Here is a 27,276-nt window from a genome sequence, read left to right as displayed (position 1 = left end):
TAAGACTGCCAAAAAAACAATAACTAGAATTTTCGTTTAGTTTTGTTTTTTTCCTAGAATTAAGAACTGGATTAGGAGTCATGAGGACTGGGGCTTGATCCTATTCCTGATAGATGACTTCAATTTAGTCACATGTAAAATAGATTACCTTCAATTTACCTTCCAGTTTGATTTCAAAATATTCTTATGATCTTTTGAAATCTGCACACATTTAGATTCTTGGATGTATTTCTTCTTTCCTTTTGAGGATTACTGAATTTAAAACCAATTACTGAATTAAAACCAATTGGTTTTTGCCATAAAAATGGCAAGTTACCATGGTAACAGAGTGAAGAATGTTACTGAAAAGCAATTAAAAAACAACTAATGATATTTTAAAAGATAGATATGAAGATATTAGAAAATTATCCCCAACAGGGAACCAGAAACCTACCAAACTTTGAATTATAATAAATCATAATTATCATAATATAGTAAATAATAATCCAAATGTCTAAATCAGAAGTGATGTGTAATTAGATTTTCTATGCAATGTCATTAAAGACTTTTTGTCTCAAATCTAGATAATAAAAGATGCACATTTTCCATCTACATTTATCTGAAAGTATTCACAAATGCACTGAGAAATTTAAACATTCCTAGGCATGCTTCATATAATATGTTGGTATAGTACCTTAAAACAATGTCTCTACATGTCATTACAATGTTTTATGGTATATTCCCCCTTCCTTCCCCAAAAATGGATGTAAACTGATATGCTTCTTCATACTAAAATTTCCAGTTTTTCAAGAAAAAGTAATATTTACCACAATGATTAAAGATTAAATTTTCTTTGATAACCATTAATAACAGCATAAAAATATCTCACACATTTCCAAATATTTAAAGATTTAATTAAATTACAATTAAAGAGGGAAAACAATTACAAAATATAGGCAAACCTGGACCAATTTTACATAGCATGCTTAACGGAAAGATGGACATACTACTTCTAGCTTACAAATGTATTATTTTAGTATTTTAAAAGCTATAAAATTGATTTAAACAGGAATTTCAAATGATATGAAAATAAATGCATAACAATTAAGGATAAGCAATTCAGTTGTTTGTTTCCCACTGTCTCCTTGTAATTAAGAGTCCATGCCTGACAAAACATCATAAAACCAGATTTAAAAAACTGTTCAAATAAATGAATACAAATCAAGCAAAAGTTTTTGTTACCAAATCTGGCATCATCAAATGATTTAACACTAGAAACCTATGATTTTGTCAGTAGAAATTATTTTAAAGAAGCATTACTCATGGGGGAACCCTGAAACTGTCCTCTTTGAAACTGTCTCTCTTGACCTTTGGGGTGGGCCCTGAAACTCTCCTGACAGGGATCAGCCCTTCAGGGCAGTTAAGTGGTTTCATTAAGATTGGCTCAGAACCACTCCCAGTATTGGTCTCATTCAACCAGAAATCTAGGCCTGGGGGCAAAGACAATATTGAAGTAATCTCTTTCAATTGAAACTTTAGTCTCAGATTTCCTATTTAAAGGGCAATTTGGGGGCTCATTTCTTTGTAGAAGCCCAAAAGCAGGACCATGCCTTGTCAAGGAACCTCCCTCTTTTCTTGGCATAGTTGCCTGCGAGGACCCCCTGCCTGCTCAAAAAACATTCTCTTCTCAGCGTTAACCTCTCTTTCTCTCTCTCTGCCAGGATTTCTCTAGACCTTTACACCTCATTGTCAGGACCTTGCCACTGAGGAAATCAGCCTCCTAGCAAAAGCTGACTTCTCTGTGCCAACAAACTTCTTTTTGCCAGTCTAACTTTTGGGGTTCATGAATTCTTTCATGTTGGACCTGTGACAACCAAAAGGGGTTCTACAACTCTCTGCTTTGCACCAAACCTCATCATTACCACCTACTTTGCTTTGCCACCACATCCTAAGGACCATGGGACCTTTCCATTTGACTTGCAGCTGAAACCATCTATCTATGTTGTCTTTTTCATCAGAATGGGATAAGCAGAGACTGTCTTACTTTTCCATTTGTAACTCCAATGCTTAGCATATGGTGCTTTTGCACATAGTGCTTAATAAAATGCTTTAATCACTCAAAAATGCATGATGTAAAATAAAAAAAACAACTTGATCAAATAAAATGTATGTTTTTAGAATAACCTATAAATGGGCATTTCAGACTTGATGCATGTTTATTAGGCTAATTAAGAATTATCTAATTCATTGTTCTTGGAGGTACTATAACAATTCATAGCTCCTAGGGAATGGAAACACCTCACATTTGCCTTTTTAATTGAACATTAGAATTGCAGACAGACCATTAGAACTATAGGCTGAGAGGATACTTTACATCTAAAAGTTCATGACTATGGAGCCTAAGATGTTCTAGGAACTTTCAGAATTGTTTCAGAATTTAAAACAATAAAAGATGAGATTATCTTTTAAGGACTCGCTCTAGGACTTGTCTGGCTTTGTTCTGATGCTCAAATAACTTCTAAACCAATGGTAATTATTATCAGTTGTAAAACTTACTATAAATGGCTATTTTCAACCTATAAATTTTATTTGCTTCCCTGAATCTTGTAGCAGTCATGCCTAAATCTTAATATTTGAGCCTGTAAGTTCTATTACTGAGGTTGTGAAGGACAGGACAATTCAATGTAATTTAGATACTTTCTTCTGTCAAAAAAATAATTTCAGTTAAGAAACAATGGAAAGAATATTTGTGGAGAAAAAAGAATAAGTCAGTTCAAGAGTCACCGTGGAATTTCAATTAATTTCCCCTTCCCTCCTGACCTGATCCCTACTATTGAGTTACTCAAACTAACACAATATTACATCAGAAACTGAACCAAACTTTAATTGTTTTTTTTTTCGCCTTGATTTATAGACCTTCTCTTGAGATTATAAGCCTCAACTCCTGTAATGAGAACCTGAGGTTCCTTCTTAATAGGACCAGCTCATTATGAAATATTTCTTTGAGCTGAGTAATACCATACTTATGAGGACAAGGGGATAGGAAGACATTGTACTGCAGACACAATATAGTCTATAAGACAAAAACGAGCATTGTGCTTACTACAATTTCCTCAAGAGACCTAAAATACTCCTCTTTTTTTTGTTTTTTTTAAACAACCTATTGTTTATTCCAGAATATAGAATCACAGGATCAAAGCTATTAAGCTGGAAAGAACTTTAGAGATTTTTAAGACAAGGAAATTTTACAAAGAAACTGAAGTCCAGAGAAAATAAGTGACATACATAGTATCACACTCTAGGAAGAAGTGGGATTCAAACCATAACTTTAGTAAAATATAATTAGTATTCATTTTTATAAGACATTAGTATTCTTTAAAAAGGATTATCATTTGAGTGTGCTTTTTTTTAAATGATTTACAAGTCCTAATTTTAAATATTTTGCTGTCTTTACTATTGACAAAGAAAACTGAACGATAGGTATTTTTCAGGTTTAATTAGATTCTATTTCAGAAGTCCTTTAAATTCTGTTTTGCATAATAAACTTTAAGCAATTTATTCAAACCAATTTTCTTTTAGTAAAAACTTGGTAGCATCATCAAATCCATTTTGATACAATGATTCCATTTTCCTTTGGCTTGGTGGGAAAAGAGCTTGATTTAGTCTTATCAGGTTGGCCATAGACAACTATAATGAAAAGAAACAAATTTTAATTATGAGACAAGAGATACTGAAGACAGATATGAATTTGTGAGTCTAAACTCACTACAGATCAATTTAATTAAAAATGCAGAATCCATAATAAAAATAATGTAATCTAATCTAACATTTTACATATTAATACCATAAGAATATTTATTTGATCTTATATATTTGACATGCTTTCTTATCGCAATCATTTTAAACAAAGGACTTAATTCAAAACTGATTTTGAAACTAGCCTCACAAAAGATGGGGGAAAATAAAAAAAAGTAATAAGTGAAAAGATAATAAAGTTTGTCAGGATAATGTTCAAAGTACCTAAGTAGACAGACAATATTCAGTACTCTTTATTCAAAATAAATATTTTAAGCAATATCCAAATGGCAATTAATGCATTTCATTATGCATTTTATAATTATGCATTTTATGCAATTTATAAATATTTTCTAAAATTGAAAACTTCTATGAAGGTTGTTAAATTCAGTGCTACTCCTGGAACAATTACTCATTCAAATTCTCTGAATAATTAAAAAAAAAATCTTACCATAATATCTTGATTGGCAATAGTAATATATAAATCCAGCTGGCCTTTGTCTTCTGGAGAGATATCTAATCGACCACTAAAAGGTGAAACAGTCACTGTTCGCCCCATAGGCAAAATAGGAAGGCCATTGGTAAGCCCCCCGTCAACCCATTTCTATTAAAAAAAAAAAAAAAAGTATCCATTTCAATTGTAGGGCAGCTTCACACTACATAGTATAAACATGAAATGACTTCTTAAAAAAAAAATTACCAACCAAATAAAATGCAGTTTTAGAATATCACTTCTATTCATTAATACTTATATAGTGATCTAGTTTAAAATATATTTTAGAAAATATGATAACATTCCTGTATAAATATTACTTCTATTTACAAATATTATTGTAGAGAGATTTACAGATGGGATTTGTGATTTCAGTAACAGAGAAATTCTCTACATGCAATTAGCATGTGTCAAGAGAACATGAATCCAGTTCTTTTTTCTGAGATCAGTTCTCCCTCATTTATGCTATTTTAACTCTCAAGTTGGGAAATATAAAATCTCAAAGATTTCAATTTGATTATTCTCTATAATAGTTGCCTAAATTTTAATTTACTATATTATATAAACTTCTTTGGGAATTTAGTATTATTTTATCAAAGCTGAGTGATAGCATTACCTAATACTTACTGGACAAAACAGTTTACCATGATAGGAAGTTCTATTGTTTTTCTTTTTTTCTCTCTGTCTCTCTGTATACACTTATAAGTATGGATACAGAGAGATCTAAAATTAGCATTTTCTTTTACTTATTTTTAACTTCTGGTTATACATGTACATTGATATATATATATATATATATATGCATATATATATATATATGCATATATATATATATAATTTCCTTATGAATCATGTTAGAAGAGAAAAATCAGGACAAAAGAGAAAAAAATAAAGCAAGGGGAAAAAAAAGGGAACATAGCATGTGTTGATTTACATTCAGTTTCCATAATTCTCTCTCTGGGCACAGATAGTGTTTTCCATTGAAAGTTTATTGGGATTACCTTGGAATAATGAAGAAGCAGGTCTGTCACAGTTGATCATGGCACAATCTTGCTGTTATTGTGTACAATGTATTTCTGGTTCTATTTGTTCTACTTGTACCATCAGTTCATATAAATCTTTATAGGGCTTTCTAAAATCAGTTTTATTCATCATTTTTTATAGAACAGTAATATTTCATTACTTTCATATACCATAACTTAGTCATTCCCCAATATATGAAAAAAAATATATGAAAATTTAGCAAAAGCAAGCCCCATAAGATCTGGCCCAAGGTTGTTATCTTTTCAATTTGTCTACTAGCAAAGCTTACCAGCTTACCAATGACATGTTGTCTGCCAAGAAAAAGACTCTGAAATCATCACATTTGATATTCTTTTTAGAATTTGTAACTATTGGCATAAAAAGTGGCTTTCATTAGGCAAAAGATAGACAGCTATTCATTTTCCACAAAAGAACTGCTATAACATTTTTGTACATGTGGATACTTGTCCCTCTTCCATGATTTTTTAGGAGATTTATATGATTGGATCATGAAATTAGCATTTTCTACAACAAAATTACAAACTAATAGGAAAGAAAAGTGGGGTTTTTTTGAAATCTCTGAATGCACAAAGAAATAGATAAATAATTAAAATGATATGAAAATGAAAAAAATTATTAATACAACCATGAACTCCTCGTGAGAGTTTCTCAGTCTTCAACAGCAATCCCAAAAGATAAAATTGAAAAAAGACCAGAGAACTATATTGCAAGAAGAAATAAGAATGTCAGAAACATAGAAAAAGAAAAGGATACAATGCTTCTTCTGGTCTTGGTTTCAATTTCCCATGACATACTCACAAATCTTAGAACTTAGGGAATATAACAGGGAAAATAGGTAACTCATATTCAGAGAAACACTAATAATAGAAACAAATAAAAAAGGTGATGGTTCTCAAACATAAGCAAAGCTATAATTTAGTTCTCATTCTAGGTGTTGTATTGACTCTCCTGATTTGAGAAAAAGCAAGTTTCCAATTATTAAAAGCATAAGAGTTATTAGAAATTTTCAATAATTGATCCACCACTGAAATAATTGAGAAATTCAGTCATCTATGAGTTCTAAATTCTCTCTTCCTTTCCTTCCCCCCCTTCAGAGGCATAAAAGATATAGATAGATTTGATACAGGTTATACATGTGTTAATAATTTTCACTAATACGTTTCTGGTTAGATGTATGATTATCCAGTATGAGAGCAGAACATGGCATGCAGGGTAGTAAAAAATAAATAAATGAAAACAGTCATGAAGTAGTTAAGTCATCTTGATCCTTGGGGTGGTCTTTTTCTTATGGCTTTCAAAATTCTCCTAAGCAAGATGAAAGCACAATACATTACTCTTTGCAAAAGTCCTGTGAGAGAGGGAATATATAAAACTGTAACTTTTTCTAGAGCTTTTCCATGGATGAAGTACCAATTTTTATTACACCTATGCCCAGTGGAAGTATTAACTATAATTAAAAAGCCACAAATTCACTTCACAAAGACTATTTCCTGAAGGAATATGTATACAAAATGTGTCTGGATTTCCTGTCTACTTTTCAGGTATAGTTTAGCCAATCAGAATGGAAGCATAGTAGGCTACACCAGAGGGGCTAATACCAAAAGTCAAATGAATTTGGTGTGTTAAGGGGCCTAAACTTTTCTCCTAAGACTACTAAGCAGAACTAATACATATTCATCATTAAATCATACTTAGTATGCATTAAAGAAAACCTTTCTTGGCAATTGTTTGATAAGGAAACAAAAATTCTTCTTTATCTCTAGTTGTCACTTGGGGGATAGAGGCTATTTTATGTCAAAATCCTTGAAACACCACAGAATCAAAAACTGGTCAGAATATATCTCATCTTTTTTTTTTCCTTTTTAAAAAAAATTTTTATTATAACTTTTTATTGACAGAACATATGCATGGGTAATGTTTACAGCACACTCCCTTGCACTCACTTCTATTCCAACTTTTCCTTTCCCTCCCTCCACCCCTTTCCCTAGATGGCAGGCAGTATCATACATGTTAAACATGTTAAAGTATATCTTAGACACAATATATGTGTGCAAATTCGTACATTTCTCTTGTTACACAAGAAAAATTGGATTCAGAAGGTAAAAATAAGCTGGGAAGAAAAACAAAAATGCAAGTAGTCCACATTCATTTCCCAATGTTCCTTCTCTGGGTATAGCTGATTCTGTCCATCACTGATCAATTGCAACTGAATTGGATCTTCTCTTTTTCGAAGATATCCACTTCCTTCAAAATATATCCTCATAAAGTATGTTGTTGTTGTTGAAGTGTAAAATGATCTCCTGATTTTGCTCATTTCACTTACTATCAGTTCATGTAACTCTCCAAGACTCTCTATATTCATCTTGCTGGTCATTTCTTACAGAACAATAATATTCCATAAAATTCATATACCACAATTTACCCAATACTTCTCCAATTGATGGGCATCCATTCAATTTCCAGTTTCTAGCCATTACAAAAAAGACTACCACAAACATTTTGGCACATGCAGGTCCCTTTACCTTCTTTAATATCTCTGAGATAAAAGCCCAGTAGTAACTCTGCTGGGTATGTACAGTTGATAACTTTTTGAGCATAGTTCCAAATTGCTCTCCAGAATGACTGGATCCGTTCACACCTCCACCAACAATGCATCAGTGTCCCAGTTTTCCTGTATTTCCTGCAACATTCTTCACTATCTTTTTCCTGTCATCTTAGTCACACCTGAGAGGTGTGTAGTGGTATCTCAGAGTTGTCTTAATTTGCATTTCTCTGATCAATAGTGTTTTGGAAGACTCTTTCATATGAGTAGAAATAGTTTCAATTTCATCATCTGAAAATTATCTGTTCATATCCTTTGAAAATTTATCAATTGGAGAATGGTTTGATTTCTTACAAATTAGAGTCAATTCTCTATATATTTTGGAAATGAGGCCTTTATCAGAAACTTTACCTGTAAACATGTTTTTTCCAGTTTATTGGTTCCCTTCTAATCTTGTTTGCATTAATTTTATTTGTATAAAGGCCTTTTAATTTAATGTAATCAAAATTTTCTATTTTGTGATCAGTAATGGTTTCTAGTTCATCTTTTATTTGTTTTATTTGTACAAATAGTTTTTATTAGATTTATACAAAAGCTTTTTAATTGGATATAATCAAAATTTTCTATTTTGTGATCAATTATGATCTCTAGTTCTTCTTTGGTCACAAATTCCTTCCTCCTCCACAAGTTTGAGAAGTAAACTATTCTAAGTTCCTCTAATTTATTTATAATCTCGTTCTTTATGCCTAAATCAGGAGCCCATTTTGATCTTATCTTGGTATATGGTATTAGGTGTCAGTCCATGCTTAATTTCTGCCATATTAATTTCCAGTTTTCCCAGCAGCTTTTATCAAATAGTGAATTCTTATACTAAAATTTGGGATCTTTGGGTTTATCAAACACTAGATTGCTATAGTTATTGACCATTTTGTTCTGTGAACTGAACCTATTCCACTGATCAACTAGTCTATTTCTTAGCCAATACCAAATGATTTTGGTGACCACTGCTTTGTAATATAGTTTTAGATCAGGTACAGCTAGGCCAACTTCATTTGATTTTTTTTTCCCTTGAAATTCTTGACCTTTTGTTCTTCCATATGAATTTTATTATTTTTTCTAGGTCATTAAAATAGTTTCTTGGAACTTGATTAGTATAGCACTAAATAAATAGATTAGTTTAGGTAGTACTGTCATCTTTATCATATTCACTCAGCCTATCTAAGAGCACTCAATATTTTTCCAATTGTTTAAATCTGACTTGATTTGTGTGGAAAGTGTTTTGTAGTTTTGCTAATATAATTCCTGACTTTCCTTTGACAGATAGATTCCCAAATATTTTATGCTATCAACAATTATTTTGAATGGAACTTCTCTTTGTACGTCTTGCTGTTGGATTTTGCTGGTTATATATAAAAATTTGAGGTGATGTAAAAAAAATGAGGATTTATGTGGATTTATTTTGTATCCTGCAATTTTCCTAAAGTTGTGGATTATTTCTAGTAACTTTTTAGTAGTTTCTCTGGGATTCTCTAAGTATACCACCATAGCACCTGCAAAGAGTGATAATTTGGTTTCCTCATTACCTATTCTAATTCCTTTCATCTCTTTCTCAACTCTTATTGCCAAAGCTAGTTTTTCTAATACAATATTGAATAGTAATGGTGATAGTGGGCAGCCTTGTTTCACTTCTGATCTTATTGGGAATGGTTCTAGTTTATCCCTATTACATATGATGCTTACTAATGGTTTTAAAATAGATGCTCCTGACTATTTTAAGGAAAAGTCCATTTATTCCTATATTCTCAAGTATTTTTATTAGGAATGGATGTTGGATTTTATCAAATGCTTTTTCTGCACCTATTGAGATGATCATATGGTTTTTGTTAATTTGGTTATTGATATAGTCTAATAGTTTTCCTAATATTGAACCAGGCCTGCATTCCTGGTATAAATCCTACTTGGTCATGATGTATTATCCTGGAGATGATTTTCTGTAATCTTTTTGCTAATATTTTATTTAACATTTTTGCATCAATATTCATTAGGGAGATTGGTCTAAAATTTCCTTTCTCTGTTTTCAACCTACCTGGTTTAGGTATTAATGCCATGTCTGTGTCATTTGATAGGGCTCCTTCAATCCCTATTTTTTCAAATAGTTTATATAGCATTGGAGTTAATTGTTCTTTAAATGTTTGGCAGAATTCACATGTAAATCCATCTGGTGCTGGGGATTTTTTCTTCAGAAGTTGATTAATAGCTTGTTCTATTTCTTTTTCTAAAATGGGACTGGTTAACCAATTTACTTCTTCCTCTGTTAATCTGGGCAGGCTGTATTTTTGAAGGTATTCTTCCATTTCATTTAAGTTACCAAATTTATTGGCATAAACTTGGGCAAATTATCAGATTTATTGGCATAAACTTGGGCAAAGTAACTCCTAATTATTGCTCTAATTTCCTCTTCATTGGAGGAGAGTTCTCCCTTTTCATTTTTAAGACTAACAATTTGATTTTCCTCTTTCCTTTTTTAAATCAAATTTATTAAGGGCTTATCTATTTTGTTGGTTTTTTCATAAAACCAACTCAGTTTTATTTATTAATTCAACAGTTTAGTTTCAGTTTTATTAATCTCTCCTTTTATTTTTTAGAATTTCAAGTTTAGTGTTTGACTGGGGATTTTTAATTTGTTCCTTTTCTAGTTTTTTTAGTTGCAAGCCCAATTCACTGACCTTCTCTTTCTCTATTTTATACAAGTAGACCTCTAGAAATATGAAATTTCAGGGTAGCCAGAAATTCAGAAAAAGCAGGGGTAGCCATCCTGATTTCAGATCAAGCAAAACAAAAATTAATCTAATTAAAAGAGATAAGGAATGGCACTATATCTTGCTAAAGGGTAGCATAGATAATGAAGCAATATCAATATTAAACATATATAAACCAAGTGGTGTAGCATCTAAATTCTTAAAAGAGAAATTAAGAGAACTGCAAGAAGAAATAGACAGCAAAACTATAATAGTGGGAGATCTCAACCTTGCACTCAACTTACCACAAAATAAAAAAAGAAGGAAGTCAAAGAGGTAAATAGAATAATAAAAAAGTTAGGTATGATAGATCTTTGGAGAAAACTAAATGCAGACAGAAAGGAATACACTTTTTTCTCAGAAGTTCATGGAACCTATACAAAAATTGACCATATATTAGGACCTAAAAACCTCAAATTCAAATGCAGAAAGGCAGTAGTAAATGCATCCTTTTCAGATCATGATGCAATGAAAATTACATTCAATAAAAAGCCAGGGGAAAATAGACTAAAAAATAATTGGAAACTAAATAATCTTATACTAAAGAATGATTGAGTGAAGAAGCAAATCATAGACATAATTAATAACTTCACCCAAGAAAATGACAATAATGAGACATCATACCAAAATGTGTGTGATGCAGCCAAAGTGGTAATAAGGGGAAATTTCATATTTCTAGAGGCCTACTTGCATAAAATAAAGAAAGAGAAGGTCAATGAATTGGGCTTGCAACTAAAAATGCTAGAAAAGGAACAAATTAAAAATTGCTAGTCAAACACTAAACTTGAAATTCTAAAACTAAAAGGAGAGATCAATAAAATTGAAAGTAAAAAAACTATTGAATTAATTAATAAAACTAAGAGTTGGTTCTATGAAAAAACTAACAAAATAGACAAACCCTTAGTAAATGTGATTTAAAAAAGGAAAGAGGAAAATCAAATTGTTAGTCTTAAAAATGAAAAAGGAGAACTCGCCCCTAACGAAGAGGAAATTGGAGCAATAATTAGGAATTACTTTGCCCAACTTTATGCCAATAAATTTGACAACTTAAATGAAATGGAAGAATACCTTCAAAAATATAGCTTGCCCAGATTAACAGAGGAAGAAGTAAATAGACTAAACAGTCCCATTATAGAAAAAGAAATAGAACAACTCCTGAAGAAAAAATCTCCAGGATCAGATGGATTTACATGTGAACTCTGCCAAACATTTAAAGAACAATTAACTCCAATGCTATATAAACTATTTGAAAAAATAGGGATTTAAGGAGTCCTACCCAAATTCCTTTTACGACACAGATATGGTACTGATACCTAAACCAGGTAGGTTGAAAACAGAGAAAGAAAATTATAGACCAATCTCCCTAATGAATATTGATGCTAAAATCTTAAATAAAATATTAGCAAAAAGATTGCAGAAAATCATCCCCAGGATAATACACTATGACCAAGTAGGATTTATATCAGGAATGCAGACTGCTTCAATATTAGGAAAACATATTAGCATTATTGACTATATCAATAACCAAACTAACAAATATGATCATCTCAATAGATACAGAAAAAGTATATGATAAAATCCAACATCCATTCCTAATAAAAACATTTGAGAGGATAGGAATAAATAGACTTTTCCTTAAAATAGTCAGGAGCATATATTTAAAACTGTCAATAAGCATCATGTGCAATGGGGAAAAACTGGAACCTTTCCCAGTAAGATCTGGAGTGAAGCAAGGTTGCCCACTATCACCATTATTCAATATTATATTAGAAATGCTAGCCTTGGCAATAAGAGTCAAGAAAGAGATTAAAGGAATTAGAGTAGACAATGCGGAAACCAAACTATCATTCTTTGTAGATGATATGATGGTATACTTAGAGAACCCCAGAGATTCTACTAAAAAGCTATTAGAAATAATTTATAACTTTAGCAAAGTTGCAGGATACAAAATAAATCCCCATAAATCCTCAGCATTTTTATACATCACCAACAAAATCCAACAGCAAGAGATACAAAGAGAAATTCCATTCAAAATATCTGTTGATAGCATAAAATATTTGGGAATCTATCTACCAAAGGAAAGTCAGGAATTCTATGAGCAAAATTACAAAAAAAATTTCCACAAATAAAGTCGGATTTAAATAATTGGAAAAATATTAAAGTGCTCTTGGATACGCCGAGTGAATATAATAAAGATGACAATACTTCCTAAATTAATCTATTTATTTAGTGCTATACCAATCAGACTTCCAAGAAAATATTTTAATGATCTAGAAAAAATAATAACAAAATTCATATGGAAGAACAAAAGGTCAAGAATCTCAAGAGAATTAATAAAAAAAAAATCAAATGAAGGTGGCCTAGCTGTACCTGATTTAAAACTATATTATAAAGCAGCAATCACCAAAACCATTTGGTATTGGCTAAGAAATAGATTAGTTGATCAGTGGAATAGGTTAGGTTCACAAGACAAAATAGTCAACTATAGCAATCTAGTGTTTGACAGACCCAAAGATCCTAACTCTTGAGATAAGAATTCATTATTTGACAAAAACTGCTGAGATAACTGGAAATTAGTATGGCAGAAATTAGGCATGGACCCACACTTAACACCATATACCAAGATAAGATCAAAATGGGTTCATGATTTAGGCATAAAGAATGAGATTATAAATTAGAGGAACATAGGATAGTTTATCTCTCAGACTCGTGGAGGAGGAAGAAATTTGTGACCAAAGATGAACTGGAGACAATTGTTGATCACAAAATAGAAAATTTTGATTACATCAAATTAAAAAGCCTTTGTACAAACAAAACTAATGCAAACAAGATTAGAAGGGAAGCAACAAACTGGGAAACCATCTTCACAGTTAAAGGTTCTGATAAAGGCTTCATTTCCAAATAGAGAACTGACTCAAAATTTAAGAAATCAAGCCATTCTCCAATTGATAAATGGTCAAAGGATATGAACAGACAATTTTCAGATGATGAAATTGAAACTATTACCACTCATATGAAAGTGTTCCAAATCACTATTGATCAGAGAAATGCAAATTAAGACAACTCTGAGATACCACTACACACCTCTCAGGTGTGACTAAGATGACAGAAAAAAATAATGATGAATGTTGGAGGGGATGCGGGAAAACTGGGACACTGATGCATTGTTGGTGGAGTTGCGAATGAATCCAACCATTCTGGAAAGCAATCTGGAATTATGCCCAAAAAATTATCAAACTGTGTATACCTTTTGATCCAGCAATGTGATTACTGGGCTTATACTCCAAAGAGATACTAAAGAAGGGAAAGGGACCTGTATGTGCCAAAATGTTTGTGGCAGCCCTGTTTGTAGTGGTTAGAAACTGGAAAATGAATAGATATCCATCAATTGGAGAATGGTTGGGTAAATTGTGGTATATAAATGTTATGGAATATTATTGTTCTGTAAGAAATGACCAGCAGGATGACTACAGAGAGGCTTGGAGAGGCTTACATGAAGTGATGCTAAGTGAAATGAACAGAACCAAGAGATCATTATATACTTCAACAACAATACTGTATGGGGATGTATTCTGATGGAATTGGATTTCTTTGACAAAGAGAAGATCTAACTCAGTTTCAATTGATCAATTGAACAACAGAAGCAGCTACACCCAAAGAAAGAACACTGGGAAATGAATGTAAACTGTTTCCACGTTTTTTTTCTTTCTTCCTGGGTTATTTGTACCTTCTGAATCCAATTCTTCCTGTGCAACAAGAGAACTGTTTGGTTCTGCATACATATATTGTATCAAGGATATACTATGACATATTTTACATGTATAGGACTGCTTGCCATCTCGGGGAGGGAGGAGGAAAATCGGAACAGAAGTGAGTGCAAGGGATAATGTTGTAAAAAATTACCCATATGTATGTTCTGTGAATAAAAAGTTATAATTATTAAAAAAAAAGAATTTTTAAACATTTAGCAATATTTCATACCTACCAAAATGTGTAGGTGTCAAAATAAAAGAATACCATATTTCACTTGATTAGCAGCACTGTAGGTCATCAATGAATATCAATATTTTTGTATTTTTTTCTAGAAGTATTATTAGCACAACAAAAACATTCTATAGTAAATCAGACTGACCATAAAGAGAATGTTGGTACTAAGAAGATGGACAACTTTGTTCCAGAAAAGGGTTTTTTCAGGGCCACAAAAAATTTTTCAAGAACCATTTAATAAAGAAAAAGAAATCCCTAATTATCTTATATGTCATTTTGGTGTATTTGTCTATTTTGCTGAAATTCTTGATATATCATATGATTAAAGAAAAGTTTAACTAAAAAAAAAAAATCCTCAAGTGACATTTCTATTTAACACATAATGTGACTTAGTATCTAAATATATCCATAAGCACTAACTATATTATGAAGCTACATTACTAACAATTCACAATTTGTAGCATTTTCAGGTTTACGACATGCTTTCCTCAAAACTGGCCAATGAAGCAGATTCTTTAACTCATTAATATCCGTAAGTTTTATTTTTAAAAAAAAACTAACAAACACACACACACACACACACACACACAAAAAAAAAAAAAAAAAAAAAAAAAAAACAGAGCAAGGAAAAAATGTTCAAGCAAAGACCGGAACACAATATTTTTGCTTCTATGTCTTGTTCTTATACTATGATATACTGTTGCTACACTTGAGTTTTGGTAAAGTTAAACAGGGTATATGAATGTAATTTAAATATAAAAATGTCTAATGTTTATTTTACATGGTTATTATGATTACCTTTTACAATCTTATTTCATGTCTTCACATTGAAAATTGGCAATGACAGGTAATACTAATAATTCAGAGAATAAAAAACAAAGCAAATGTTATGCTTGCCTTCATCAGAAAATCTTGTTTTCATTTAAATCTATGCTTTTATCTACCTTTTTTTGTAATTAATTAACCCAGAAGAATCTTAATTTTCCTAAGCTTCTCGGTGAAGTGTGGGATAGAAGATATGGCTTGACATGGAAATTATCTATAAAAGCCCCTCTGCAAACAAAATCAATGCAGCCAGAATTGTAAGGAAAGAATTAAACTGGGGGGAAATCTATACAGCAAGTTTTTCTGACAAAGGCTTCATTTCTCAAATATATAGGGAATTGAGCCTAATTTATAAAAATAAGAGCTGTTCCCCACTTGATAAATGTTCAAAGTCAGTTTTCAGAAGAAGAAATAAAAGCTATTAAGAGTCATATGAGAAAAAATTCTTTAAATCACTATTGGTTAGAGAAATACAAATTAAAACAAATCTGAGGTGTTATCTAACATCTATGACAATAGACAACATGAGAGAAAAGGAAAATGGTAAATGCTGGAGATGTGGAAACATAGTTATATTAATGAACTGTTAGTGGAATTGTGAATTGGCCCAATCATCCTGGAGAACAATTTGGAACTGTGTCTAAAGGGTTATCAAAACTGTGCATACTCTTTAAACCAGAGATATTACTACTATGTTTCATAACAAAGAGATTAAAGAAAAGGATAAAGGAACTTATTTTATCAAAAAATGTTTAAAGAAACTCCTTTTGTGGTACTAAAATATTGGAAATTAAAAGGATGTCTATAGATTGGAAATGGCTGAACAAGTTGTAGTACATAATTGTGAAGGAATACTGCTCTGATATTAGAAATGATAAGCAGGATGGTTTTGGAAAAACATACAAAAACTTTATATTAATGGATGCAAAGTAAAGTGGGCAAAACTAGGAGAACACTGTAGAATCAATATCATAAATATGATTAACTATGACTTGGTTACTCTACTCAAGGCAATGATGTCTCGATGATGATTGATCATCTATGCTGTAATTCCTAAGGATCCGTGATCAAAAATGCTACACACCAATAGAGAAATGCTGAACTCTGACTACAAAGTGAAGCATGCTTTTTTCCACTTTATTTTATATTCAAAAGGCTTTATGGCCAGACAGATCTTTTTGTAGTTGATACTGGAGGACATAGGAAGCCATTGGAGTTTATCAAGCAGAGCAGTGACATGCTCAGATCAGCTCTTTAAGAAAATCGATTTGGTGGCTGAATGAAGGATGGAGTGGAGTGGAGTGAACGTGAAGCAAGCCAATCTACCAACAGATTATTACAATAATCCAGACATGAGATAACAAGGATCTGCACAAGAATGGAGATTCTAGTATGAGAAGAGAAAATAGGCCTTGGCAACAGTTTGGATATGGTAAAGGGGAGATGAGAAATGGTGGGTCATTGGGGATTTCTCCTATGTGAGCCAAGGTGGACACAAGGGAAACAAAATGATAAACAGACTCTTTTGATGTTGTCCCTAAATTCCAACCCAGATTTCTGCCAGACGTAAATTCTTAAATAGCAGTAAAAGTTCTGGTCCTAATTTTAGTTTCATTAAAAAAAAAAAAAAAAAGACCCCCATGTTTGCATACAGAAGCAGCAGTAGATAGCTAGAGTGGAAATTCTTAATCTTCTCTGCCATGAATTTCACTGTGTAAGATTAAAGCTTATAGTGTTTTGTTATCTACATTTATGCTTGAAAAAATGCTAAAATATCAGTTGGAGATGGAGGCCTTAATCATTTTTGAATCATACACTGCTCTGGTACTTTAGTCAAACTTAAAAACTCCTTTGCAGAATAAATGTATGAAATAAAATACACAGAATTACAAAATAAATTTCAATTATATAGAAGTAAAGTTAACTATTACTAAGTTATTAATAACAAGAAGTTTAGAGACTCTAAACTAAAGTTTAGGAGTTGAGGTTACTGAAAATAAAGACGTAAATACTTTTTTCCTATCCAAGTTCACAGATTCTCTGAAAAATATCCCTAAATCTGGGATTTTTAATCTCATAATAAAATTGGATCATTTCTTTGCTTTCTCCCACTATGTTCTACCTTTACTACTATTACATACTACTACATGGAGAAAATCATGTTTATAGGGTCCATTACAAATTTATTTTATACAAGTGGGCCCTTATTACAATAAGATAATCCTTTCAAAGCTACCTAATCAGTTTGCTATCCCATTCACCATAGTGTCTATTCCAAACATCTCTGTTTCCCATGACATTTCCTCCTTATATCCTTTCTCAGCTGAGGATTTCTCTTCATACCTAAGGCGGAGAAAGAAAATGAAGCAGGGGCAGCTAGTTGGTGCAATGTGTAGGGCACTGGTTGTGGAGTCAGGAACACGTGAGTTAAAATCTGGCTTCAGACACTTAACATTAGCTGTATGCTTCATCAAAAAAAAAAAAAAAGTCATTCACCAAAAGCTCTGAATTTCCACTGTTCTTTATGTCATATAAATTATATAGCAAATTGATTTCCATAATATTTCCTCCTTTATCCCTTTCTCACAGTAAGAGGCAGCTCCCCTTCATCTTGGCAAGGAAAACCTTTTTATATATACTCTTGATCCCATGGATTCCTTTCTTTTCCAGTAGGCTAATTCCCCACTCCCTTTACAATTTCAGTGCTATCTCTAATCTTCAACCTCTCCCTATCTACTAGATGCTTCCTTGCTGCTTACAGACATATCCATGTCTTTCTCATCCTCAAAAGTTTAAAAAAAAAAATCCTCAATCAAATTATGCTGCTACTTATTATTCTGTCTCCTTCTCTTCTCAGCAACATTCCTTTAGAAATTTATCCACATTAGGTATTTCTACTTCCTCTCCTAAAACCCCTGCAGTGTAGCTTCTCACCTCTCTATTCAACTGAAACCACTCTCTCGTCACAATTAATTTAAATGTTTTTTTTCTCAATTTAATCATTCTTTCTGTCTTTATCCTTCGTGTTCAAAACAGAACCCATTATTTTTGTCTTCAAGCTCTACTTCCCTCTTTCCAACTGCCTTATTGAAGGTTCCACCACTATCCAGCCATTCAAACTCACAAACCAGGTGTTGTTATCGATTCCTCACTTACACTCACCCCACACAATCTGTTGCTAAGTCTTTCCTTTCTACTTTGACAACATATCTCAAACATGAATCTTTCTCCAGTCACATAGCTGTCACTCTGGTGTAGGTCCTTATCACTTCATTGCTGGACTAATAAAATAGTTTTCTGGTTGTCTCATTGTCTCAAATCTCTCCTCATTCCAATCTATCCTTATGAAAAGTGCTATAAGTAAAAGTGCAGTTCTGGGCCTGTCATGCCCAATTACTCAATACTCAATAAATTATAGTAGCTTCCTATTACCTCCAAAATCAAATATAAAATCTTCTGGCCTCTAAAGCTCATTCTATCTTTCCAAACTGTTTATACTTTGGTGTCTTCTACATATTCTCCAATCTAATGATACTGGCCTTTCTTTCTGTTCCTTGTACATGGTCTTTGTCAATCTCTTCTCTTTTCCTCAAAGCATCTTCTCTCTAGAATTACTTCCTATTTGGCATTGTAAATATAGTATATAAAATATTGTTTCAAAGTGGTCCTTAATGTTAAAATAAATAGGGATTAGGTAGTTAATTCCATATTGTGGGAGTTAAAAGCATGGAGGCCACTGTTTCCTCTTCCCCCCACCCCCAAATCTAGAAAATCCACTTAAAAATTTTTGGCCCTCCCTTTGTACTAGAGAAGTGCAAATTAATAATAGTATTTAAAAAATAACATATATTGATATTATACAACACTATACATATATTGCATGCATCGAATGCCAATTCTCTAAACTTTTTGTGTCATTTGCTAGCCTTTGTGTGTCACCTGCAGCTTCTGCAAAAATACCCCAAAATTCCCATTTAATTTCTTATGCTGACCCATGTTATATTGAAAACACAATAGGATAAGTAGCTATGTGGAAGGGATAATTGTATTTGAATTGCTTTGTATTCTGAATACTTAGTATAGTGCCTGTGTTATATAGTAAGTATTTCATGTATCCTTAGTGATACATGAAATATAAAGCATTCACTAAGTGCCAGGCACTGAGTTTAAGAACCAAGTATACAAATAGAAACAAGTAAAAGCAAAACAGTCTCTGACCACAAGAAGTTTAAATTCAAGGAGGGTGAAAATAACACATACAGGTGATGGGAGGAGAAGATGAGAAGTTGTGGCTTTAGGTGACTAGAAAGTGATATTTGCTTCCAGAAACAAATAAGGCAAAAGCTAACTCATCCGAGCCCCAGGATGGTTCTAGAGGTAGAATCCAAAGTTTTAATTGGGGTAAATAAGGATGATGACCAGAGTTTAAGTAGCAAAGTCTAGAAACAACAGCCTGAAATGAGAACAAACCAGTAGCAAATTGATACAGGAAGGCAAAGCAATTAATTATAAGAATTGTTCTTCCTGGGGAAGAAAGTAGTAAAGAATTAAACTGGAAGAATGGAAGAAACTGTGAAATCACATTTAAGAGGCAGCCAAAAGCAAGTAGAGAAATTTAGGACAATGAATGGCTGCAGGAGGGTGCTTGTTTATTGAGTACCTTATGTATTCAATAGATAGGCTCAATAAATACAACCTTCTCAGTACATGTTGGTATAGAAACCTAAGGAAAAACACATATTTATTCTAAGACAGCTAAAGGAATGTGGTCAAATAGTTTTCAGCACTTGAAGCATAATTGTTTTAGGCATTTAGTATCTATCTCCCTTGCCCTATGAGGTACTGAACTGTTAGCTGAACAAATAAATGAGTGAATAAAAGCTATCTGAATTATGTTTCTTAAATTTTAGAAATATTCTGAAAAAGAACAAGGAATTCAAAATAAGGTTAGATTTTCATGATAAGCACTTAATAAAACATAACTTTTTTGTCCAAGAACACCAGCAAGTATGCTTTTTTTTCTTATTTTTTTCTTTTTGATCTTTTTCTTGTGCAATATGAGAAATATGGAAATAAGCTTAGAAGAATTTTATATATTTAACCTATACTGGATTATTTGCTATCTAGGGGAAGAGGTATGGAAGGGAGGAAGAAAAATTTGGAAAGTAAGGTTTTGCAGGGATGAATATTGAAAACTATCTTTGCCTGTATTTTGAAAATAAAAAGCTATTATCAAAAAAAAAATACCAGCAGATACTTGTGATGTAAGAAAAATAATTTCTCATATTAAAATGAGCTTACTCTTTGTAAATAAGAACTATTTTATTCTTTGTACTTGTATCCCAACTTTTTAGTACCACACCTGATTCATAATAGGTTCTTAACAAATACTTAATTATTACTATTGATTTAGTAGGCAAGCCTGTTTATTTTCTGAAAAAGAAAAATGGATCTAAAATCCAATTGAATCCTATATAGCTGCTATAGAAAAGGTGACAATCTGAATGCCTCTCAGCTTCTTAATCTAAAAAATGAAGATAATAGTTTTATACTAGTTTAATCAAGTTCTGTTCAGTGTTTTGGGGATACATACATATCATATTGAAATTTATCAAAGATGTTAGGTGTTTTAAATAATAGTAAGCAGAAGAAAAGGGGGGGGCAACTAGGTATTCACAGGAAATAGGAAGCCAGCCCTGAAGTCAGGAAGACCTAAATTCAAATCTGGCTTCAGAAATTTACTAATTGTATTACCCTGGGCAAGTCACTTAACCTTGACTGTCTTAATTCCTCATCTGTAAAAATGAACTGGAGAAGGAAATGGCAAACTACTCCAATATCATTGTCAAGAAAATCCCAAATGGCATCATGAAGATTCAGATATAAGTAAAATGAATCAACAACAAGCAGAAGAGTAAAAACAAGAATTTAAGCAATTATCTGATACCGAGTTATTTCTGAACCTTAGGATGCTTGACTCTAGATCATATACAATAATAGCAGGATCATCCAAACAAACAATAAATTTCAAACCCAAAGGTCAGAACTCCTGTTCATTTTTGTTGATCTTTTTTCCAGACTCAAAAAAAAGCAAAAATACCTTCGAGAATAGTATCATTTGTTAGAGCAGATTCCAGGGTGTCTCCTGACACTTAATTTTATGCATGATCTATTACTTACCTCCATATACTGTATTTAGGCCTACATGATCCCTAGGTCAATAAGGTGGTCGTCCTTTTCCTTTGTTATAGACTATCAGGCAAGAGCATATACAAATAACTAGGATGAACAAAATAACAGATTATGTATGTGGAGTGGGGCATGGAAGTGAATGGAAAATTTAATTATTAGCAAGATGAGAGAATTGTAAGAAGATGGCAAAATAAGGCAGGAAATTACCTGCTTTTCCCTAAGTTCCACTAAAATAATTTAAAATAATGCCTAAAGTGAATGTTAGAGCAACAAAAATAATTAAAAGTTTGGATAAAGAAGTTGTTCAATTCTAAGACAACTCAGGAGAACATTAGGAAAGATATGGCCTACTGGAGTGGTGGTCTGGACAGGATCAAAATGCAGAAACTGCTTCATCGACAAATATCAAGCTTCAGGAACATTACTCCCACAGATGGTGTTAGGGTTTGGTGGCTGATCCACCAGGGATCTGGGGGACTGAGTGGAGAGCCCTCCATTGGCACTTAATGGCCCAAGTAGTGACTTTGGACTAAAAGGACATACTAGTAAGCAGAATTACAGAAGGGTGAGACCTTGTTAGTTGTGGTCACTTGTAAGAGAGAAGAATCCCTGATTTTGGTTTTAGGACAGAGCTTTAGACTGCTTTTGCATTCTGGATTGCTATGTAGGGAATGAAAGTATTTGCAGGGGCACTTGTGCTGAGAGCCCTAGTTACAACTCAAGGGGCAAAGAGGAGTACCAGAGGGCATTCAGAGATCAACTGTGATAACCACACCTGACCCTAGATAATTAATCGTTTGTTTATCTTTTTTCTTATCTACTCATTCTTTAAGAATAGATTTAATATTGCTTTTTAATTGTGTTTTAATTGATCAAATGAAAATAATGAAATAACAAAACTTATGAGATACAGCAAAAGCAGTAATCACAGGAAAATATATATCTCTAAATGTTTAATGTTTACCTCAATAAAATAAGGAAAGAGCAGATCAATGAATTGGGCACACAATTAAAAAAAAACTAGAAACAAAAAAACTTTTAAATCCCTTATTAATTAGCAAATTGGAAATCCTAAAAATTAAAGATGAGATTAATAAACTGAATGAAAGAAAATCATTGAAATAATAAAACTAGGGGTTGGTTTTATAAAAAAATTAAAAAGATATAAACCATTAGTTGATGATTTTTTAAAAGGAAGAAAAAATCAAATCATTAGTATCAAAAATCAAAAAGATGACTATACCATGAAGATGAAATTACAGCAATTATTAGGATTTTTGCCCAACTTTATGCTAATAAATTTAACAATTTAAGTGAAATGGAAGCTTATAAAAATATAAACTACACAGATAAATAGAAGATTAATAGAATATCTAAATAGACTTACTTAAAATTATCAGGAGGTATTATCTGTAACAGGGTTAAGTTTGAAGCCACCTTCCCAATAAATTCAATAATTAATAAAGCATTTTAGTAGCATTTTTATTATAACATTGTACTAAAAATGCTACTAAAATGCAAAAATAAATTGAAAGACTACAAATGGGCAAAAATGATCTTTTTGCAGATTATATGATAGGATACTTGGAAAATTCTAGAGATTCAATTAATTTTAATTCAATTAAACTTTAATTCAATTTAATTTCAATTTAATTTAATTCAATAAAATTTAATTCAATTAACTTTAGCAAAGTGGCAGAATATAAAAATAAATGCACATAAATTTTTCATCATTTCTATATTAACCAACAAAGTCTTTCAAGAAGAGATACTAAAAGACATTTCATTTAAAATAATCATAGACAATATAAAATACTTGGGAATACTACCTACTACACCAAGCAAACTCAGGAATTATATGAAATAAAGCATAAAACATTTTTGATACAAATAAGGTCAAATTTGAATAACTGGAGAAAAATCAATCATTAACAGGTGGGTAAACCAAAATAATAAAAATGACACTTTTACCTAATCTATTTGTTCTATCACATTAAACTTAAAAATATATATATTTTATTGAGCTAGAAAAATAATTTTAAAATTCATTTGAAAAAACAAAATGTCAAGAATATGAAATGAATTAATTTTTTTAAAATATGAAAGAAAGGTTTAGCAGTAACGAATCTTAAACTATATTATAAAGTGGATTTTTTCATATTATCTGGTTTTTGTTAAGAAATAGGTTGGTAAATCAGTGGATAAAATAGATATATAATACATAGTACATTATTATAGTTATCTTGTGTTTGAAAAACAAAGATCTAAGCTTTTATGAAAAGAATTCACTATTTGGTAAAAATTGCTCAGGAAATTATAAAGTAGCCTGGCAGTAAAGTAGAAACTTATATCATACAGCATTTGCCAAAATAAGGTCAAAATGGATTCCTGACCTACACATAAAGGGAGTAGTAGAAGTACAATTATGATGATGAAAAGTCACATTATCTATCAGATCTGTGGACAGAAGAATTTGGGGAAATAAAATGGATAATTTTGATTACATTATATAAAAAGTTTTGAACAAATAAAACCAATGTATCTAGGATACAAAGAAAGCAGAAAAGGGAAATTTGTAGATAATTTCTTGATTCAAGGCCTCATCTCACATATATGGGGAACCAAGGTAAATTTATAAGCCCATGAATCATTCTCCAATTGATAAATGACCATAAGAAGCAGTTTTTGGAAGAAGCTATTAAAGCTTTGTGTATTAATATGAAAAAAATGCTTCAAATCATTATTAATCAGAGAAAGGCTTTTAGTTATATCTTATACCTATCAGATTGGCTAAAATGACAGAAGGGGAAAATGACAAATGTTGAAGGGGATGTAGAAAAATTAGGACACTAATACACTGGTGGTAGAATTGTGTACTATTCCAATCATTAAGGAAAAGAACTGGGAATTGTGCCCAAAGAGTTATAAAACTGTTTATGTCCTTTGACCCAGCAGTATCTCTAGTAGATTTTGTTTCCCAAGGTGATCAGGGAAAAAGGGAAAGAACCTTTATGTCTTAAAATAGTTAAAGCAGCACTCTTTGTGGTGGCAAAAAACTAGAAATTGAAGGGATATCCTTCAATTGGAGAATAGCTAAACAAGTTGTAGTTACAATTATGATGATGAAAAGTTTGATTTTAGAACAATATGGAAAGCCTTGAATGAAATAATATTGAGTAAAATGTGCAAAACCTCAATAATGTTGTATATAGTAATATCATTGGAAGTAAACTATGAATGACTAAGCTATTCTGAGTAATATAAATATTCAAAAAAAATATGAAAGACATATAAAAGAAAATGCTATCCACCTCCAGAGAAAGAACTGATATATGGATGTATGATTCCACACACATATCTCTATCAAATGTTAGCCTTCTCTAATGTGGGGTTGGGAGGAAGGTGGGAGACAACTTAGAACTCAAAAATGTAACTAATTTAAAATAAACATATATATGTATGTACATATACATGCACACAGATGCATATTTTCATATGTATACAGTCTTGCTATCACTCTAAGATTAAATACAAAATCTTTTGGTTATCAAGATCCTTCATAAGTTTCCAGCCTTCTTACACTTTATTCTCAACTATATATGCTGATCCAGGGAAATATGATGAGTAAGGAGTTAGGATCTGTAATTCATTGTTAATAATCCTGGCAGTCAAAAGAAAGAAAACAGATATCTGAAGGCTCTTACATAGTTAGAGGGGAAAAAATAAGCAGGTTATTATGCACTACTTATATGAAAAATATCTAAACAAAACCAAACCTTCAGTTTCAAACTAAAAATTCTTTTACTGTTGGTGGAATAGAGCCAGAAGTCAATGCATTGATGGTGTTTCTAAGCAGAAGCTAATTAAGGTAAGATCTTAGATACCTTCAATAAGAGAGTAATAGTCAAAAAGCAATCTGAAGTAGAAGAATATAAATGAAAAGTATAATATAGAGTCAGCATCCTGGAGTTAATTGAAGTTCTATGAAGTCAAATATCTTAGGGGCAGAAAATACAACTTCTGAGAGATTAAGTCAAATTCTAAAATACAAAAAAATGCAGAGATTACAAAGACCAGCAATTGCTAGAGACAGGAAATACAAATACAAAAGAAAGAAAATTCCCATTTTCGAGAAACTTACATCCTATTGTGATGATATATGCATATGTAGATATGTAAGATATGTATAAAACAAACACAAAATTATGTAGGAGGGCACTCATCACTGGGAGAAAAGGTATTAGGGATTCCAAGAGCATAATTGAGTCATTTCCAGGTATGCAGCAGAGTCAGCACAAAGACACTAAGAGGAGATAAAACATTGTACAGGGAAAATAACAAGTAGGTTAGTTTAACTGGAACAGAGAGTGCAGTGTTTGGAGAAGATAATATGTAAAGCTGGAACGATAGATTTTATCCAGGTTTATGAAGGGCTTTAAATGCTTGTAGAACTTAAAGGGTTTTAGGAAAATCACTTTGCGAGCTGTGTAAAAAAATGGACTGCAATAGGAAAAACCCAAGACAATTAAGAGGACCGTGCATTGTCCAGGAGAGAAGACATATAAACCTTAATTAGGATGGTTGAGTGTGGAGAAAAAGGAATGATATGTTGAGGAGGTAAAAATGATATGAATTAGCAAATGATTACCTCTATAAAGGGGTAAAGGTGACTCCTAGGCTTTAAACCTAGGTGACTGGAGAACTGGGAATTTGGGAAGAATAGACAGAATTAGAAACATGTAGAATGATAGCTTGAAAAGCAGTCAAGAGAAGTTTTTGTGTTTGTTTTTAAAATGAAAGAGATTTCAGGATATTTGTAGGAAGCAAGGGAGAAGCCAGTAGATAAGAAGTTAAAAATGAAGAATATTATTCAAATGGTAAATTCATAGAATAGATAGGAGGGGGTGTGATCCAGAACACAAGGAGAAGGGTCATCTTACCAGCCAAAATTGAAGTACAGGAAATAACGGGATGATGGTTGAAGTGATTTGAAGTGTGGAACAGGAGAGAATCAACTGACTGGTCTCAATTTTTTCTATGAAGTATGAGGCATAAGTTATTCTGTCAAAAGGGTATAAAGAGAATTCTATTACAAGGCTCAAGAAGAAAAGGTTTAGAATAGATGCTGAGGGCAAGTTGATTGAGCTAAAGGAGAGTAAAAGTACTGGCATGCATAAGTGAAGTCTTGGTTAAGACTGGATAATATAAATTTGTAATGAATCCAGTCCTCAGAATTGTATCATTTTGATTTTTTTCGATTGTGTTCTGCAGTACAAGATCAGGAGTCAAGAAGGTAGAATGTGAGAATTTTGACTTTAGAAAGGGTTGAGCAAATAATTATTATGTATTATAATAGGTAATCTTTGACTTTGGGTTCCCAATATATGAAGTAAATAATTGCAATTAGTTGGTTATTATAGATATACTCTATATTGCGACTGAGGTAAGAAAAAATAATAAAATATTAAGATTACATATAATCCAAATTGCTTTAGATACAATAAAGACTTTTACTTTGGATTTTACTAAAATAAAGCTTCCAATTATTCTTAATATAATTGGGGCAAGTTAATAACTTAGACTTTTATCTGTAACCAGGCCATTTACTCTGGGCCATCTGT

The 27,276-nt window shown here is 31.8% G+C and overlaps 1 protein-coding gene across 3 annotated transcripts in view; it reads right to left on the bottom strand.

Annotated features, from left to right (window-relative positions):
* Positions 1-871: 871 nt before the first annotated feature.
* The window catches only part of PNPLA4 (patatin like phospholipase domain containing 4), a 53,801-nt gene continuing 27,396 nt past the window's right edge, over positions 872-27,276 (bottom strand). For all 3 annotated transcript variants that reach the window (XM_051984563.1, XM_051984562.1, XM_051984564.1), the window contains exons 6-7: positions 4,226-4,378; positions 872-3,666 (exon numbers count right to left, since the gene is read on the bottom strand). In XM_051984563.1, coding sequence (XP_051840523.1) covers positions 3,535-3,666; positions 4,226-4,378 — 285 coding nt within the window. In that variant the 3' untranslated portion in view covers positions 872-3,534. The remainder of the gene's footprint in view (positions 3,667-4,225; positions 4,379-27,276) is intronic.

This window comes from Antechinus flavipes, chromosome 3, assembly GCF_016432865.1.
Source record: "Antechinus flavipes isolate AdamAnt ecotype Samford, QLD, Australia chromosome 3, AdamAnt_v2, whole genome shotgun sequence".
In the NCBI taxonomy this organism is placed as follows: Eukaryota; Metazoa; Chordata; class Mammalia; order Dasyuromorphia; family Dasyuridae; genus Antechinus; species Antechinus flavipes.
The sequence above is the reverse complement of the archived record's forward strand: the minus strand, read 5'-3'. Positions and strand labels throughout refer to the sequence as shown.